At 38.6% G+C, this 17,029-nt stretch overlaps 2 protein-coding genes across 5 annotated transcripts in view; one reads left to right on the top strand and one right to left on the bottom strand.

Moving 5' to 3' along the window:
- Positions 1 to 17,029, top strand: part of THNSL1 (threonine synthase like 1) — a 64,026-nt gene that overhangs the window by 13,252 nt on the left and 33,745 nt on the right. The gene's annotated exons all lie outside the window — the stretch shown is intronic.
- ENKUR (enkurin, TRPC channel interacting protein) overlaps positions 7,767 to 17,029 on the bottom strand; it is a 33,922-nt gene continuing 24,659 nt past the window's right edge. Inside the window, exons 4-6 of one of the 4 annotated variants that reach the window (XM_009458099.5) lie at positions 15,770 to 15,916; positions 10,078 to 10,247; positions 7,767 to 8,115 (exon numbers count right to left, since the gene is read on the bottom strand). In XM_009458099.5, coding sequence (XP_009456374.1) covers positions 8,070 to 8,115; positions 10,078 to 10,247; positions 15,770 to 15,916 — 363 coding nt within the window. In that variant the 3' untranslated portion in view covers positions 7,767 to 8,069. Of the gene's footprint in view, positions 9,722 to 10,077; positions 10,248 to 14,086; positions 14,354 to 15,769; positions 15,917 to 17,029 lie in introns of those variants that run through there. The other 3 variants (XM_001157277.5, XM_016962793.4, XM_016962794.4) reach the window with 3 other exon arrangements.

The raw sequence follows: 17,029 nt of genomic DNA on the forward strand, positions 1-17,029 counted from the left end.
CTCACTTTATAAAAAGTATAATGGTCAGTTGTCATCAGCTTGCTTGGTTAATACCGAAATAACTAGAAATTTTGAAGATTTAGAATCTTGGCACATTATTTTATTTTTATGTTATAAAATATACTTAGAAAAAACAGACTTTCAGGATTTACAACTGCATTTTATTCCATAAAGGGTGTGCCAAAGCTATCTTTAATAACGTTTTGGGTACATTACAAAAGAATTACAGCAATTTAATGGTACAGTGAGGTGGTGATCCAAATTCTAAGATAATGTTAAAATTTGCAGCCTAACTCATCCATCCCACTGTTTATACCATCTATACCTATAAAGCATTCTTGCTAGTTAGTGCTGGACATCATCTTACTAAGTGGGTGGCAGCTGCCTGTCATCTCAATAATTCTGAAAAAAAGCCAGGGAATTTGTTTTAAAGCATTTGTCCAGATTAAACCACATGTGGCCTCCAGGGTGCTCTGGGCCTAAAGCCTAAGCCTGCTGGCTGTGTTGAGCCATCGAGCTTATTCAGAAAAAAAAAATGAACTGCATTCTCAAAGCCAATAAAGATAAAAGAAACCTACGTTAGTCCAAAACAGCACAGCTCAAGGGTGGGAATTGCACAGGATTAAGGTTTGTCCTCAGTATTGGCCTCAGAAAAGTCAGGGGATAGAAAGGAAAGTAGACAGCTGCTGGGTCCTTCTGTTTTTTGTTTTGCTTGCTTGAAAGAAACTTGAATTGGACAGTTAACTTTGTCTTGATTAACTCTAGTGGTGAATAGTGGCCCTGAGCACACAATAGCAAACTGTGGTTATGTTGTTGATATGGTTAGGCTTTGTGTCCCCACCCAAATCTCATCTTGAATAGTAATCTCCAGGTGTTGAGGGAGAGACTGATGGGAGGGAGGTGATTAAATCATGGGAATGCTTTCCCCCATGCTGTTCTCCTGTTCTCATGATAGTGAGTTCTCATGAGATCTCATGGTTTTATAAGGGGCTCTTCCCCTTTTGTTTCCTACACACGCTCTCTCACCTGCCACCATGTAAGATGTTCCTGCTTTCCCTTCCACCATGATTGTAAGTGTCCTGAGGCCTCCCCAGCCATGTGGAACTGTGAGTCAATTAAACCTCTTCACTTTATAAATTAGCCAATCTTGGGTAGTATCTTTATGGCAGTGCAAAAACGAACTAATACAGATGTCTACTTAGGTAATACAATAGCTACATTGAATGTTTGGCACAGAATCCTATGAAAGATAAGACTTGATAGAATTTCCACATCTTAGAAAGGATCATAATTTGATTCTTCATGATAGTCATTGAATAAAGTGACATCTAAGTGATGGGAAAGATTGTTAGGCAGGCTGTAAAGCTGTTGACCTTGTTATTCCCTGGCAAAACATTTGGTAAAATTGTCACATGCACTGTCACAGAAGGGAAGCCACATGCCTTTCTACCCCTTCCTGGGAGACTGATTGGAAAAACTCAGAATATTGTGGTGGGTTAGAACGCCTGCTCCTAAGTACTTTTAGCAAGATCATATGGAAGAGAAGGACTCAGGCGAGAAGTGTACAGTTTGCATGGAGAGACGTAACTGTATAGTGGAGATTTTATTGTGTGTGAAGGGAGAATCTCTCTGCATGCAGCCTGCAATCTAGAGTTAATAAACAAGTAGACTCTCAGCACTGGAAAAATACAATCAAGAAAGAGAAAAACACAAAACATAGGAAGCAGCCAACCCAATGCAGACCCCACCACTGGGATAATGAAAGCAGGACTCACATGGTTGCAATGTTAAAATTTGCAGCCTAACTCGTCTATCTCACTGTTTATATCATCTATACCTATAAAGCATTCTTTTCTCTCTTTTTTTTTTATTTTGAGACTGAGCTTCATTCTTGTTGTCCAGGCTGGAGTGCAATGGCCCGGTCTTGGCTCACTGCAACCTCCGCCTCCTGGGTTCAAGTGATTCTCCTGCCTCAGCCTCCCAAGTAGCTGGGATTACAGGTGCCTGCCACCACACCCGGCTAATTTTTTGTGTGTTTTTAGTAGAGACAGGGTTTTCACCATGTTGGCCAGGCTGGTCTTGAACTCCTGACCTCAGATGATCCACCTGCCTCGGCCTCCCAAAGTGCTGGGGTTACAGGTGTGAGCCACCACACCTGGCTATAAAGCATTCTTACTATTTAGTACTGAACATCATCTTACTAAGTGGGTGCCAGCTGCCTGTCATCTCAATAATTCTGCAAAAAAGCCAGGGAATTTGTTTTAAAGCATTTATCCAGATTAAATCAATGAATTTACCAATGAATCCAAATTGGAAAATTCAACACAGTGTGGCCAAGGACAGGGAAGGGAGTGTCCCATATCCATAGCCCCTCTTCCATCCAGAATAAAAACATAGGCATTAAAAATCAATGAAAGCATTGCTTTCTTAATGAGATCCACAATATTGATGGTGTGTGGTTGATAAAGAGTGAAATAAGAAAAAAGCTATTCCTAACATAAAGGCTTACATTCATACATGATGCCTTTTATGACAAGTCTTCTGATCTCTGTAGGCTGTGACAGAAGAAAACCAAGTATCTGTCAAATAGGTGTAACTCTTCTATAGATATATGTATAATTATTTTCATACTATGGATACTTACATGCATAGAATGTATACATTTAGAACAATAAGAAGTTGGTCATAGTGGTTGCTTATGTGAAAGGGACATGAGAAAGGTGTCTTCTTCCTACTTACCTTTGGGTAAATTATTCATTTTAGGTCATGTATATACATTACCTAATCACACACAGGCAAACACAGCAAAGTAAAAAATAGTTCCTAATACAATCAACAAGTGCAATTTTCAAGCTCATTCACTGCAACATTGCTTTTAATATGAAATATGAAAACAATTTAGATGTCCATCAATAGGGTACTGGTGAAATTTATTATATACGCCTACACAATTCAACACCGTGTATCCACAAAAAGGAATGAAGAATATGTATTAATAAAAAATGAGCTTTACAGCATTACTAACTGAAAAAGGCAAATGTTATTGCATGTTCTCATTTAAATTTTAAAAGTGAGAGGAATATACATATGTGTATATGTAATTATTATGTATGTGTGTATATATATGCATTTGTTTTTATACAATATTTATAGAAAAGTTACATTAAAAATTGATAACATTAGTTGTCTCAGGAAAGGAGAACTTGGTAGCAGAAGTTCAGGAATGGGATGGATATTTTTTATTCCAAAAGAATTCCACAGATGTTTTTCACATCAGCAATATCATTTAGATAAGTTTATGTTCTTGCTTCACAGACATCACTGACTTGAGTGCCTAAGGTAAAGCAGTTTTAACAAAAAAATATACTACCCATCTATTCTTGTTTCCTATATAGGCACCTCGTTTAGAATAAAAAATCTACATCTAAAGGCTATATCTGCATGTGCAGTTTTAAAAATTAGTATGTGCATGGCCTTTTTACACCAGTCCTGTGAAACACTATCTTTCAGTTTGCAGGTATAATTGGTATTCACTTACTCTGTTGCTAACTTCAGTTCTTTTTCATCAAGCACATTATGTAGAAAGACAAAAAAATGCTATTCCCTTTGGCTTCGCTCCACAATTTTTAAAATTATGAACACATAGTTTTTTTTTGTCGGTGGCTTCAGACATTGTCCTAAGAGCACAGAATGTTCTTCTATCATTGGAAACTCTCATTCTAGATAAAAGAACACATGTCATTCCTTTTTTTTTACTTTTCTTCTCCCATCCTTCTCCCTCTCTCCTCTCTCTGCTGTCCTCTTTCTCTCTCTCTCTCCTCTCTCTCTCTTTCCCTCTCTTTCTCTGTCTTCTTTTCTTCTCCTTCTCTCTCTCTCTCTTTATAAATAATAGCACTGGCTTCCTAGAGAGACCATGTATTTAAAGTCCTTAGAAGAGGAACACTGTGGTTGAAAACCTCAAAGGACTGTTGTTAAGGAAGTTTTCATTTGAAAAGATTGAAAAATTAGTGACAATTTTTGTTTTACTTAACATTCTTTCTAGTTTGTCAAATGATGTTCTTGGGTTGATATGTGTTGGTGCAAATCATTGGTTCTGTATCCGCCAGAGCTTTCCTGCATTCCGATCAGTTTGGAGACCAAACTCTTCTTTGCAGTAACTTGAAATAGTCTTAGAGTTTTATAGTTATAGACCATTAGGACTGGAAGGAGAGTTGGACAAAATCTGGTTCTGTTTCTTTGTATTACAGATAAGGAAAATAAGGCTGAGGCTCACTAAGTGATTTTCCAAAAGTTACATAACTTGCTGTCAGTCAGACCTGCTGATTTTTTTAAACCATAGCACATTTCAGCAGAAAGAGACTAATCCTCCAGAAAAATTATCTTGCTCTTTTCTTCCCCCGATCTGTGTTTGTCTCTTACTTGGAGTAACCAGTGTTTACGAATAAATCACCTGAGGTTTACTAAGAACTTGGAAAGGAGCGAAATTAGGTTGTTCTCTTGAGAGTTACATATGATGTTCACCAGCACTGGCCTCCTTAACTGCTGAAAAATTTCCTTGACCTTTTGAAAAGTTTCCTTCAATTTGGTATTCCAACTGTATTACTGTGGACTGTGTTAATAAGCATAGTGGGTCCAATGCTAATGTTGCGGCTGGTATTAATGGCATTAACATATCTAGAAAGAGAAAAGGATTCAATGGAAGAGTTTAGACTACAAACAATGAAACAGAGGCCAGGTGCCAGTGTAGATGTTGACCTGTGTCCTACTCAGAGTCAGGAGAAAGTCTTGGCCAGGGTGTTGAGAATGTCATTCCCATTGTCAAGGATCTACTTTAGGGAAAAGGTGCTCCTTTCTTGAATTTTCTTGGCTTCCTGGTTTTCTTTTGACCTCTCTGGACACTAAACTTTCATTGTTTTGGCCTTTCATTTACTGACTCCTCTCCCACCTTACCTCTAAATGGCAGTTGCTGAGAGCTCATTCATTGCCTTCTCACTTTGTCCCAAGGTGATCTCATTCACACTGATGAATCTCCAAACATAAAGGTCTACCCCACATCTCCTTTGATCCAAATCTCTCACTCTTTCAACCTATCTTTCCATCTCTTGATCTAAATTTCCAACTAGATGCCACAATTTTCATAAGCCTAACATGTTTAAAATCATATTCTTGATCTCTTCACCATATCTTCTCTTAAACTGCTCCTGCCCTAGGTTTCCCCAGTTCAGAAAATGGCGGCCCCGCCCCCGCCTCCCCACTGCCTGGCTGCTCAAATCAGAATTTGGTTGTAAATTTTGAAACCTCCCTCTTCCCCCGTTCAATCCATCACCAAGTTATATTTTTACCTCTTAAATATTTCTTGAAGCCAACAGCTACTCTTTGTCTGCACTGCTACAACCTTGATCTGTGCCACTATCTTCTTTACCAACTAGTCCACTAACTAATCTCCCCATGCTCATCTGATCTTCCACTTCAGTCCACGTAGCGAATGATAATTTACAAATACTGATTGCCTCGTGCCACCTCTCTGCTTAAAACGCATCAGTGGTGCCTGATTTCCTCCTCATCTTCAGCTTGCACCTTTCTGCCCTTTTCTAAGTTCACCCCAGCCCCATGGATGCCTTGCCTATCCCTCAAGGGTTTCCTGCCCCAGATCCTTCACGCATTCTTCTCTCTCTGCTTGGAGTTCTTTCCCCTCTGCAACCCTTTTCTTCTTCTCAACTTTTTCCAACTTCCACTAATTCTTCAGTCTCATTTAAAATGTCAGATCCTACAAAATCTGATTTAGGATTCCCTTGGTATTCTCTTGCATAGCATCCTGTTTTTTTTCTTCCAAAACACTAATTTCAATTTCTAATTATAAATGCATTATATTTGTGTGATTATTTCTGTCTTCCCAACATAGCTATTTTGTTCACTATTATATGCCCAGCAACTAGAACAGTTCTTGGCACATGGCAGACAGTCAATATGGGTTGAATGACGAGAGAGCTATGTCAGCTGACGGGCTTTTTATAAAATAAATTTTTTTTCTCTTGACTCTGTTTTAGCCAAAGTACCTGTTGGGTGTTTTTTGTTTGTTTGTTTGTTTGTTTGTTCAAGATAGAGTCTCCCTCTGTCACCCAGGCTGGAGTGCAGTGGCGCCATCTTGGTTCACTGCAACCTTTGCCTCCCAAGTTCAAGCAATTCTCCTGCCTCAGCCTCCTGAGTAGCTGGGACTACAGATGCATGCCACCATGCCCAGCTAAGTTTTGTATTTTTAGTAGAAACAGTGTTTCACCATGTTGGCCAGGCTGGTCTCAAGTGATCCACCCACCTCAGCCTCCTAAAGTCTGGGATTACAGGCGTGAGCCACCGCACCTGGCCCAAAGTACCTTTTGATTATGATTTATCTTCCCACATAGTTTGACAACTGGGACAGAATGCACTGATTATGGGGATTTATTTAGCTGAGAGGTATTTCTTAATTTAAAAATCGATGTCCAGGCAATAACTCAGGCTCACATAGACTTTAATTCATGTGCCTCTGACTCTGAGTTCCTGAGAACAGTGACGCATGGACCCTCAGGTCAGGTCCTGGGCCACATTAATTCACTAATAAATATCACCCATGAGGCTTTGTTGGACACAACCTTGCAGACCTTTCTCCTCAGTGACTCTCTGGCATCATTACTGATTTAAGCTTATCTTTCTTTTTTGAATGCCTGTGCTGAGTAACTTAGGAAGTATTGCCAAATTTTTGCCAGTTACTAGAGATAAAAGTTACAAAATATAGTTATCATCTTTGTGGGCCACTGAAGAGATTAACCAGGCTAGGCTAATCTCAGGCTGGAACTTCTAAGTGGTTCAAACAAGTCCTCTCCTGCAACCAGATTTTATGGGTGTGGGAAATTCTATTGATGGTATGTTAATGGGCCTAGCACCAACTGGACAAAAGGACTACGGAATTGAGAGTTCTTAATAATAAGTCATAGTATTAAGTTGTCTTTCTACACGCCAGGAACTATGCTGTTACGCACATATTGTTCCATTCATTCTCATAACTCTACAGATCATGGAATGGGTTAGCAACCCCATTTACAGAAAAGGAAAACATGGCTTAGAAAGGTTATGTAGCATACTTAGTAAGCAGCTGAGCTGGAATGCAAACCAGAGGCTACCTGACTTTAGTACTTGAGATCTTAAGCACCACGTGAAATTGCCTCCTCCTACCTTGATTTTGTACTAACTGATTGGTATGGAATCAACTGGTTTGTTTAGCAGTCAAATTCTCTATCCTCCAAGTCTGACTTATGTCATGATAATAATGTCAAGAGATCATTAAAATACATGTTTGGGTACGATCCATTACTTTATTCATTAAGGATTTTTTGAGTACCTTCTCTATACCAGCCGTTACGCAGATTCTAAGGAATGCAGATGAAAATGTATACAGTGTCTTCTCCCCCATAAGCTTGAAATTTTCATGGAAAACAGGCAAATAACCAGATATGCACAATACAATATGACCAGTGCTATAAAGGAAGGCCAGATTCTGAGGAATCAAAGGGGATTGTCATGGAAATGTGATGTGACCTGATGAAGACTAGGGATTTGCCAGGCAGCTATGTAGGATGAGAGAAAGAAAAGGGCAGTTTTCTGGGTGGAGGGAACCATGTGTGCAGATCTCAGAGGTCTCTAGTACCTCAGTACTATGGGAATGCCAGTTACAGTGGGTAGGGAAGAAGCAGCATTTCAAGAAATCAAGCTAAAAAGATCATAGACAGGGGGCCAGACCACATCAAATCTTTATTCTACCCATTCTTCCTTTGAACAGGAAGAGAAACCAAGTCAAACTAGCTGCATAATGAAGTTTGACTTTTTAGTTTCAGGTGTCTACTCCCAAGTGATTGCAGTCTCCATGTCTCTTAATTCATGCTCTCAAGAGAGAGAGAATCTGATCAGTCACTGGTCAGCTGTCCAAGTCAGATGTTTGTCCCTCTTTTGGGTGATAGGATGACCTAGGTATGTATGTGTATGGATTGGGGGAGGTTGAACTGGCTCTATCCAAGGTTGGGATCCCGTGGTAGGGATCACCTTTCCAGGAACAATGGATGGGAATGTTTCCCTCTGAAGTCTCTGTGAAAGAAAGGCAACAATGTTCATCTAGGACAACACTGTAGACCATAGAGAAAAGTCTAGATTCTTTAGTAGACATTTACAGAAAGCAAAAGAATTAGCTGTTAAAACCACAAAGTTTTCATTTTAACATTTAAGGCAACTCCCATTCATGACTTCAAAGCATAATATCCATAAGGCTAAAGTAATCAGAATATTTTTGCATTGCTACTGATTTTGAATTATTTAAAAATGAGTATGTATAGCAATCATTTCACAAATAAAATACTTACCTAAACATCTCATCCTGAATTGGCAGAGAAAGACTGCCTGGATCAACAGAGTCACCAGACAAAAGGAGACTGGGTCCCTGAGTGACTGCACGGAACAGACTTATACCCCTACCCTTAGTCACATTGCACAGTGATGTAAATGAAAAATGTATCTTTATCAGGCAACTGAGATTTGGAGTTAGTTTGTTAAAGCAACTTAGGTTGCTTACTTAGCGATGCAAACGGGAATGATATGCATCATTTCTAGGCCTGGCCTGTACGTGCCTCTCCCTAATTCTGGATCAGATGCATCCTACCCACTCTGTAAGTCTGGGTCCCTGAGTGACTGCAGAAAAGGGTTCCTGCTGACCTGCTCACAGCAAAGTACTGCTGTGTTAGCAAGAATTGAATATGTGTTTACGTAATTATACATTTTGGAGTGTACTGTCACAGCTGTTAGCCTACCCTAAATAGCAACCAACCATTCCTGGTAAGTGAGAATTTATCATATATTATCCTTTATTTTATATCTGCCCTAAGTTAATAAAGGAATAAAGATACTCATATGGACAAGTTTCAAGTGAATTTTCAAAAAATAATTGTATATAAACTACTTTTCTTTAAGTAACCAAAATAAGCTTTTCTATAAGGCTTCCAAATTCTGTGTTTGTGAAAAAAGCTTGAAAGACTCCCATATTTTGTTTTTTATGTTGTCCAGAGGATAAAAACCAGTGTAAGCAGTAGAAATTGTTATTTCTCTGATATTTTATAGTTGCATATATTTTACCAAATTTTTCTAATTTAAAATTTCATAAAATAACCTTTTCCTTTTAGATATTTAGAGCTATTTTTTCTTATTTTTGGGTTGAAAACAGCTCTACTAACATAAACTTATTGCTTAATAGATTATGTAATCTTACAAATGTAACTTTAGAATTCACAAAATAGGTAAGTAGAAAGGACCAAAAGGAAAAAAACATTTAAATAAGATATGCATAGTGAGTTGTGGAATAAAATAAGAGTATCGAAGTTGGTATGCTAGAAAGGAGGCTATTCTCCTTAATCATCCTCAATGATGCCTTTATAAGTTGTCATCTTGATTTTGTAAGTTGTCTTCTTAATTTTTCTTCCTCCAAATAGAAGCCTTTCATCATATACAGTGTTATGAATACTGAAAATATTTCTCACTGGGAATAACTGCAAATGTCATGGGCCACAAGAAAATACATCTTTTGCATTTGTGGAGCTCAGAAACAATGTGTTGGAGACAGTTTAGAGTAGCAAAAAGGCACGTGTTACTATTTCCAGTTCCAAATACTTAACAGTTTTCAAAGTTGTGCTGTTGGTATCATGCGCTGCAGAAAAAAAAAAAAAGTGAAGTTCTGAGTGCTGACTTTATTTTTCAGGACCTAGAAATTAATGTTTATGTGAAACAAGTACATAATAATAATGAATTACATTTGGGAACTGGAACACATATTCTCAAATTTAATAGTTTATATGTGGAAAACGTGACACTAGTAAAAACAAAATTTCTTCTTGTGTAAGTGAATAACTCAATTATTCTTTGCATATTGCCTAAGCATTCTGATTAAGACTATTTTTATTCTCTTCACAGTATTTTCCTTTTTGAAAAACTTGGAGTTTTTTATATTTTCCATGTTTTTTTCCCCTACATTGAAATTGTTATACTTTAAAGATCCATTCTTACTTATTGGCAATATAAATAATCTTGTGCTTTTCAATTATGCCAATGTCGTGTTCTAGTTGTTTCATTTCTTCTTCCAGCCTCTGCTTGCGGATCTTCTTTGGTATAGAATCTATAAAGACCGAGAGGGACTGGAATTCTTTATGCACCTCTTCCCAGTTCTTTTTCAGCCCCTGCAAATGGTCAAGAAACTTGTAAATACCAAAGCAAACTGCAAAAGTAAAGGAAATTGGAAAAGCTAATTGGTAATGAAAAATGTCAATAAGTAAAAGAAACTGACAAAAATAACTTCTAAAATGAAATGTATTTATCAAGTACTTGGCCACAGTAACCAAAAATACTGTACAGAGGCCAAATCCCATCCTTGACTGTGTGCTCAGTTCCCACTGGGAGTATTTGTTTGCTCTGCTTTTGTTGTTACTGTACTTGTTTTTACCATCAAAAATGTACACGCAGAGTTATGAGTAGTGTGAAGCTAAAGCTCACAGCAAATGCATGGGTAAAAAACAACTTAGAATGATATCCTCGAGTCAAAAACATTTTTGAACAGGAAATTGTTTTGTAAAATTTTATTTTTTATCCTCATTCTTCAACAGACAAATCACATAAAAGACCTAATTCTGATGTGCATGGCTATATTTTCTTATATCTAACAAATGTGATTGTAAAATTGCCAAAATTCACTTGTACAAAAGATGATCTTCTAAGTGTCCTTTCAATATATTAGAAAGAACCAATTGCCCTCCATATAGTCAAGGGATCTACAGTTCCCATTAATGTATTCTATAAATGATTGAAAGGTCATTAAATGTAACACACATGCTAATTCAATAATGTAGCTAACAGTTTCTATTCTCAGAAATCAACAAATTCAAAATTAGGGATCTCTTAGGAGCAATAAAAGTTATTTCTGTTTTTGCATAATTATCATTTTTTTATCACAGTGCCCTATGGGCTCCACAGACAAAATGGTCTTAAACTAGTAATTGAATTAATTCAATGAAATTTTGTAAGTCAACACTTTTTAATTATTCATTATGGGCACATAGATTATTTTATTTACACAAAAGCAAAACAGAAAGTGCAATTTAAGATACTGCCTTGACAGGTGAATTGCTTGAGCCCAGGAGTTCGAGACCAGTGTGGGCAACATGGCAAAACCCCGTCGCTACAAAAAATACAAAAAATAGCCAGGTGTGGTAGCATGGGCCTGTAGTCCCAGCTACCTGAGAGGCTGAGGTGGGAGGATCACCTGAGCTCAGGAGGTTGAGGCTGCAGTGAGCAATGATTGCGCCACTGCACTCCAGCCTGAAACAACAGAGCAGAGACCCTGCCTGAAAACAAAAACAAAACCAAAACTCCAAAACTTAAAATACTGCCTTGAAAACATGGTCTTTGAAAACTATGGCCATACATTTAGGTGTAAAAGAAGATTACAAGTGTCTTATATAATTATGCCATCATCGTAAGCTCTTGTACAAATTTAATCTTGTAGAAACTTTCAGGGACAATACAATTTCACTGATTTATTTCCATGCTTAGATAAAAGGGATGATGACAGGTCAGGGCACACTGTATAGAAGAGGTTGGTTGGGGAAAAGGGCAACAAATTATGAGGCCTTCTTGAGTGAGCTAAGGATCTGGGAAAGGGAAAGGATAGAAGAAAAAGTATCCAGGTTAAATTTTAAAAAGAGGAGGCTACACAGTTCTTGACAGTGTATGCGATGTATTCCAAAAAGAAGCCCTCAAAAGAATTCTATTTCTCCACAGTCTTTCATTATGAAATGTGAAAGAGGTTCCCACAGTGCTCCACAGGAGTGGCTATTGCAGAGAGGAAGTCTATGTATTTGTACATTTGCGGATATCAAAGGTTTTTCATAGCTAGTTGGGTGATGTTTCCATATTACTTGCAGTCACAGCAGCTACAGTTTTTCTCTGTATTTTCTTTTAAAGGATAGTTTGCTTTTATCTTCCAGTGTGTACAATAATGTTTGGATCAAAGTCAACAGCCAGGGATGGAAACTAAATGTAGCTAATATTTCATATTATATTGAAATACGCTACTTGCTGACTTTAAGAGGTTTTTTCATTATTTCATCTAAAAAGATACTTCATGTGTTGCAGCAATAGTGATTTTCCCTTATTGTTAATTCTTAATTTTCCTCTCTTCTATTTTAAAGCTGAAATAATATCGTTCATTTTGGAAAAAATTCAGATAGGGAGAAGTGATCTTATAATAAGAAGTTTTCAGTTTCATGCTCCTTTTGCACCCTCGCCCACCCCCAAACATTCTCCACCTTGTGGGGTGCTCCCAGCTCTTTCGCCCTCTGGCCTGAGTTCAGCCACAGAAGGCCCTGGAGGGTGGAGAGTGAGGCTGGGGCATTTCTCCTCCTCTCCTAGGACAGTCTAGACATGGGTTCTAGCTGCATTCATCTGTGACTATGACCCTCAGCCCAGCTCCAGCTCTCACTGGATTCTGACAACACTGCTTCTTGTGCCTGCTGCCTTTCAAGCGTAGGTGGTGGTAAATTCCTACTGTCCCTGCTCCTGGGGTGCCTCAGTGCTTCTTGTTGGTTCCCTTAACCCTACTTCACTTCTGTCAATAATTCCTTCATAAATTCTCTTCAGTGGCCACTGCTCATGCCTGTAATCCCAACACTTTGAGAGGCTGAGGGAGGAGGATTGCTTGAGGCCAGGAATTTGAGACCAGCCTGGGCAACATAGTCAGACTCCCTCTCTAAAAATAAAAAAATGAAATAAAAAAAAATCAGCCAGGCATGGTGGTATCCCAGCTAGCAGTGAGCCGTGATTGTGCCACTGCACTCCAGTCTAGGCAACAGAGCAAGACTGTCTCAAATAAATACATAAAATAAACAAACATAAATTCTCTTCCAAGTCCTAGCTGAGTGTGCCTTCGATTTCCTGCTGGAGCCCTGACCGATGTAGCCTCCCTTTGTTACCTCCTCTGCAAGTATGTGTTCTGTAGTGGGGGAAACACCAGCCTGGCAATTAGTAAATGAGTTTTAGTCCCTATTGATGTACTCGACAGTTTTGTGACCAAAGACAAATGAAAATCAAACTCTAAGTTCACTGACGCTGAGGACTGTGTTTATTTTGCTCTGTACAGTATCCCTCTGGCTGGAACACACTAGATATTCAATAAATAAATGAATGAACAAAGGGGCCCACTTAATGTATTTGTATTAACGGCTGGGCAGATTGGCTCACGCCTGTAATCCCAGCACTTTGGGAAGCCAAGGCAGGTGGATCACCTGAGGCCAGGAGTTTAAGACCAGCCTGGGCAACACAGCGAAACCCCATCTTTACTAAAAAATACAAAAAAATTAGGTGGGCGTGGTGGTGCATGCCTGTAGTTTCAGCTACTCGGGAGGCTGAGGCATGAGAATCATTTGAAATTGAGAGGTGGAAGTTGCAATGAGCCAAGATCATGCCACTGCACTTCAGCCTGGGCGACAGAGCAAGACTTCATCTCAAAAAAAAATTTATATATATATATGTATATATATATATTTATATATATTTGTGTATATATATGTGTATATATATTTATATATATGTGTGTATATATATTTATATATGTGTGTATATATATATTTATATATGTGTGTATATATTTATATATGTGTATATATATTTATATATGTGTATATATGTATATATATTTATATATGTATATATATTTATATATAAGTAAAATTTATTTTTTTATATTGTACATATGTTACATATAATTTATTTATATATAAAATACATATAAATAGAGAATTTTGCAATTTAATTGGTGAGAGGAACTATGGATCTATGTACATGTAGAGATATGAATGTGTGTATGTGTGCAGCTCCTCAGTTTCATAAGGTTCCAATGCACTAGTCACCACTGGAGGATTATAGATCTTTAGCTGGCCTGAAAATGTAGAGTGACACAGCATATATATATAGTCCTCATTTTAAAAATGAGAAGTTTGGAATCACTAGACCAGATGATCCTGTCCAGGTATAATGAGACTGTTATTTTATGAAGAATGAGCAGAATGTGGCTTACTCAGGGGCATACAACCAGATTGTCATCGAACTACATGCAACTCTTGCCTAGGGAAGGAAGTGTGGCTCAGGGCTCGTCAGGAGGCCAGCCGGTGGCTTTGTTACTATGGCAGCTCTGCTCCCTGGCTCATAAGGCGTCCAGTGGATGATTTGCTATCGTCACATCAAAGGGTAACTCTGTAGCGACCGTAATGGGAAGCTGAGGGCTGCTTATCTCCTACAGCCAAAAAGACACAGAAGGGAAGGACCTGTCACTTCTAAGTTCTTCGTCATATTCTTATTTTTCAGCATCATTTAGGTGTAAAAACCTGGCTTTCACAAAGGCACGTACTTTCTGAAAATGGGAAAATCCAAATGAGAGAGACAGAATGGGCCACAGACGAGAACTCTCCCTGAAAATGACATGCCAATTCTCACTTCCATGTCTGCCAGCCTTCCTTCCTGACTGTCTGCCTTCCTCCTTTGCAGCAGACCATTTCTGAACATCTGCGTTTTCACTGGGCACTGTGCTAGGCACTGGGGATGCTGCTGTCAGCAAAGAGACACCGTCCTTGCCTTTGAGCCACTCCTACTGTCTGGGACATGCCGTCACTCTACATTTTCAGGCCCAGCTAACGATCTACAATCCTCCAGGGGTGACTAGTGCCTTGGAACCTTATGAAACTTAAGAGCTGCACACATACACATATTCACATCTATACATGTACATAGATCCATAGTACCTCTCACTAATTAAATTGCACAATACTCCACTGCAGATATTTTAAAAAATCTTATGCCTTTTAAAATATCCTCAGGGTTTAGCATTTAAGAAATGTTTATTGATGATTATGATGACATTGATAAAATGTTCAGAAGTTGTAACAGCATATGAATCCATTTTTCAACAGAGATTAATAATAAACTAGAAATGGCTTCGTGGGATGCTTTCAAAATGAAAAAAAACCAAAGAATTAAGTATTATTTCTGCCTCTATAAGAGACAGTATGACTATAAAAAGTACAAAGAGGTGTTTAATTAAACGCTCATACAAATGATGAAGCAGAAACTCTTACACCCCCTAATATTTTAAATGCTTCAGATAAAAGCCCTGCATTAAAAAATCCAATATAAATATATCTTTAAGTCTATGTAATTAAAAACAAGAAAAACATATGTGAAACCTAGCACCTGTTTATTTAAAATTTTGGACATTTGCCTTATAGGAAAGAAAAAAAAGTTGTTTTAAGGACAGTTTCAATTATTCTAGAGCTCCATCTAGTGAAAAATATCTAATTTATGAATATTATTTTTCACAAACTCAGGGGCATAAAAATGAAAATAAAAATGCTTTATTTGCTTCATTTCATGCATGTTCGTTGTAGAGGAAGGTAGGCTTCCTTACAACACTAGTTCAGGAAAAAAACAGTTCACCAAATTGGAAATAAAATATTATTAAATGAATCCCTATATCACAACTTTTTGCTCTCTCCAAAGAGTGAGCTTTGCTGTATGTAGTTTTTAACTGTAACCCAAAGAGATTGTTCTGATTTCAAAATCCAAGTGCTGACTTTAATCATCAAAGTGATGGTACACCTTTCTTTCAGAGATGATCCAAAGAGTTACAGATGAATGTAAATGGCAGAACACACACCTGCAAAACTGCCTCCCTTTCTTCATCGGAGAGCCTTTTCATAGCTGCTTTCTTAAGGTTTTCCTGGATATAACGATCATAGTCTTCTTGGGCTTTCTTTATTTCCTCGTTTCGCTTACATATGTATTCAGGTGTGACACCATAATCCTAAAAAGATTTTGCAGAAAAAAGTAATCAATATTTTGTATGCAATCTTACATATGGGTACGTATCAACTGATGATGGAAGAAAAAGAAATGGTACAGACTTAAATCCTTTGTTCAAAACCCTGTAAATTGACAAAATTCAGTGACTTTTTTCCCTCCATTGAGAGCTAGTAGATTCCTGCCTTTTAAAATGGAGTTGTTATTGGCCAGGCATGGTGGCTCACGCCTGTAATCCCAGCACTTTGGGAGGCTGAGGGGTGGGGGGGGGTGGATCACTTGAGGTCAGGAGTTCGAGACCAGCCTGGCCAACATGGTGAAACCCCATCTCTACTAAAAATACAGAAATTAGCCAGGCATCGTGGCATGTGCCAGTAGTCCCAGCTATTCGGGTGGCTGAGGCACAAAAGTCTCTTGAATCTGGCAGGCAGAGGTTACAGTGAGCCAAGGTGCCACTGCACTCCAGCCTGGGTGTCAGAGTGTGACTCCATCTCTAAATACATAAATAAATGGAGTTGTTATTGCAGTTGCTTGTTTTCCCTTTTCTGAATGTTTCCCACGCCTGTTCTTGGCTGATACTTTACTCCTAAGAGTTGGCTTTTCTACCTTCTACGTTCTTCAGTTTTTACCTGAAATATCTTGAATAAGATATTCAAGAGTTGGCTTTTCTACCTTCTACCTTCTACATGCTTCAGTTTTTACCCGAAATATCTTGAATATTTTGAAGTCTCTTTTTCGTGGTCTCGTTAAAGAAAAGACAAAGTCTTCGAAAACTTATAAAAACATGCCTCCATCCTGTGCCTATAAAAACCCCCGAGACCCTAGCAGGCAGGCCCACAAATGGCTGGACGTCGAGAGGAACACATCAATGGAAGAACATATAAGTGGAGGCTGTTGAGAGGGGCGTGCCAACAAAAGAGCACACCGATGGGCACCGGCATGCCGGCAGGCCATCGACCAGTGGAACAACGCAGAGTTTGGCCGGGGTGGTGGGAGGAGAGCCCGGGCCACAGAGCTGCCCGGCTCCAGGGAAAAACCATCTCCCTTCTGGCTCTCCCATCTGCTGAAGCTACTTCCACTCAATAAAACCTTGCACTCATTCTCCAAGCCCACGTGT

Source organism: Pan troglodytes, chromosome 8 (assembly GCF_028858775.2).
Source record: "Pan troglodytes isolate AG18354 chromosome 8, NHGRI_mPanTro3-v2.0_pri, whole genome shotgun sequence".
Classification (NCBI taxonomy): domain Eukaryota; kingdom Metazoa; phylum Chordata; class Mammalia; order Primates; family Hominidae; genus Pan; species Pan troglodytes.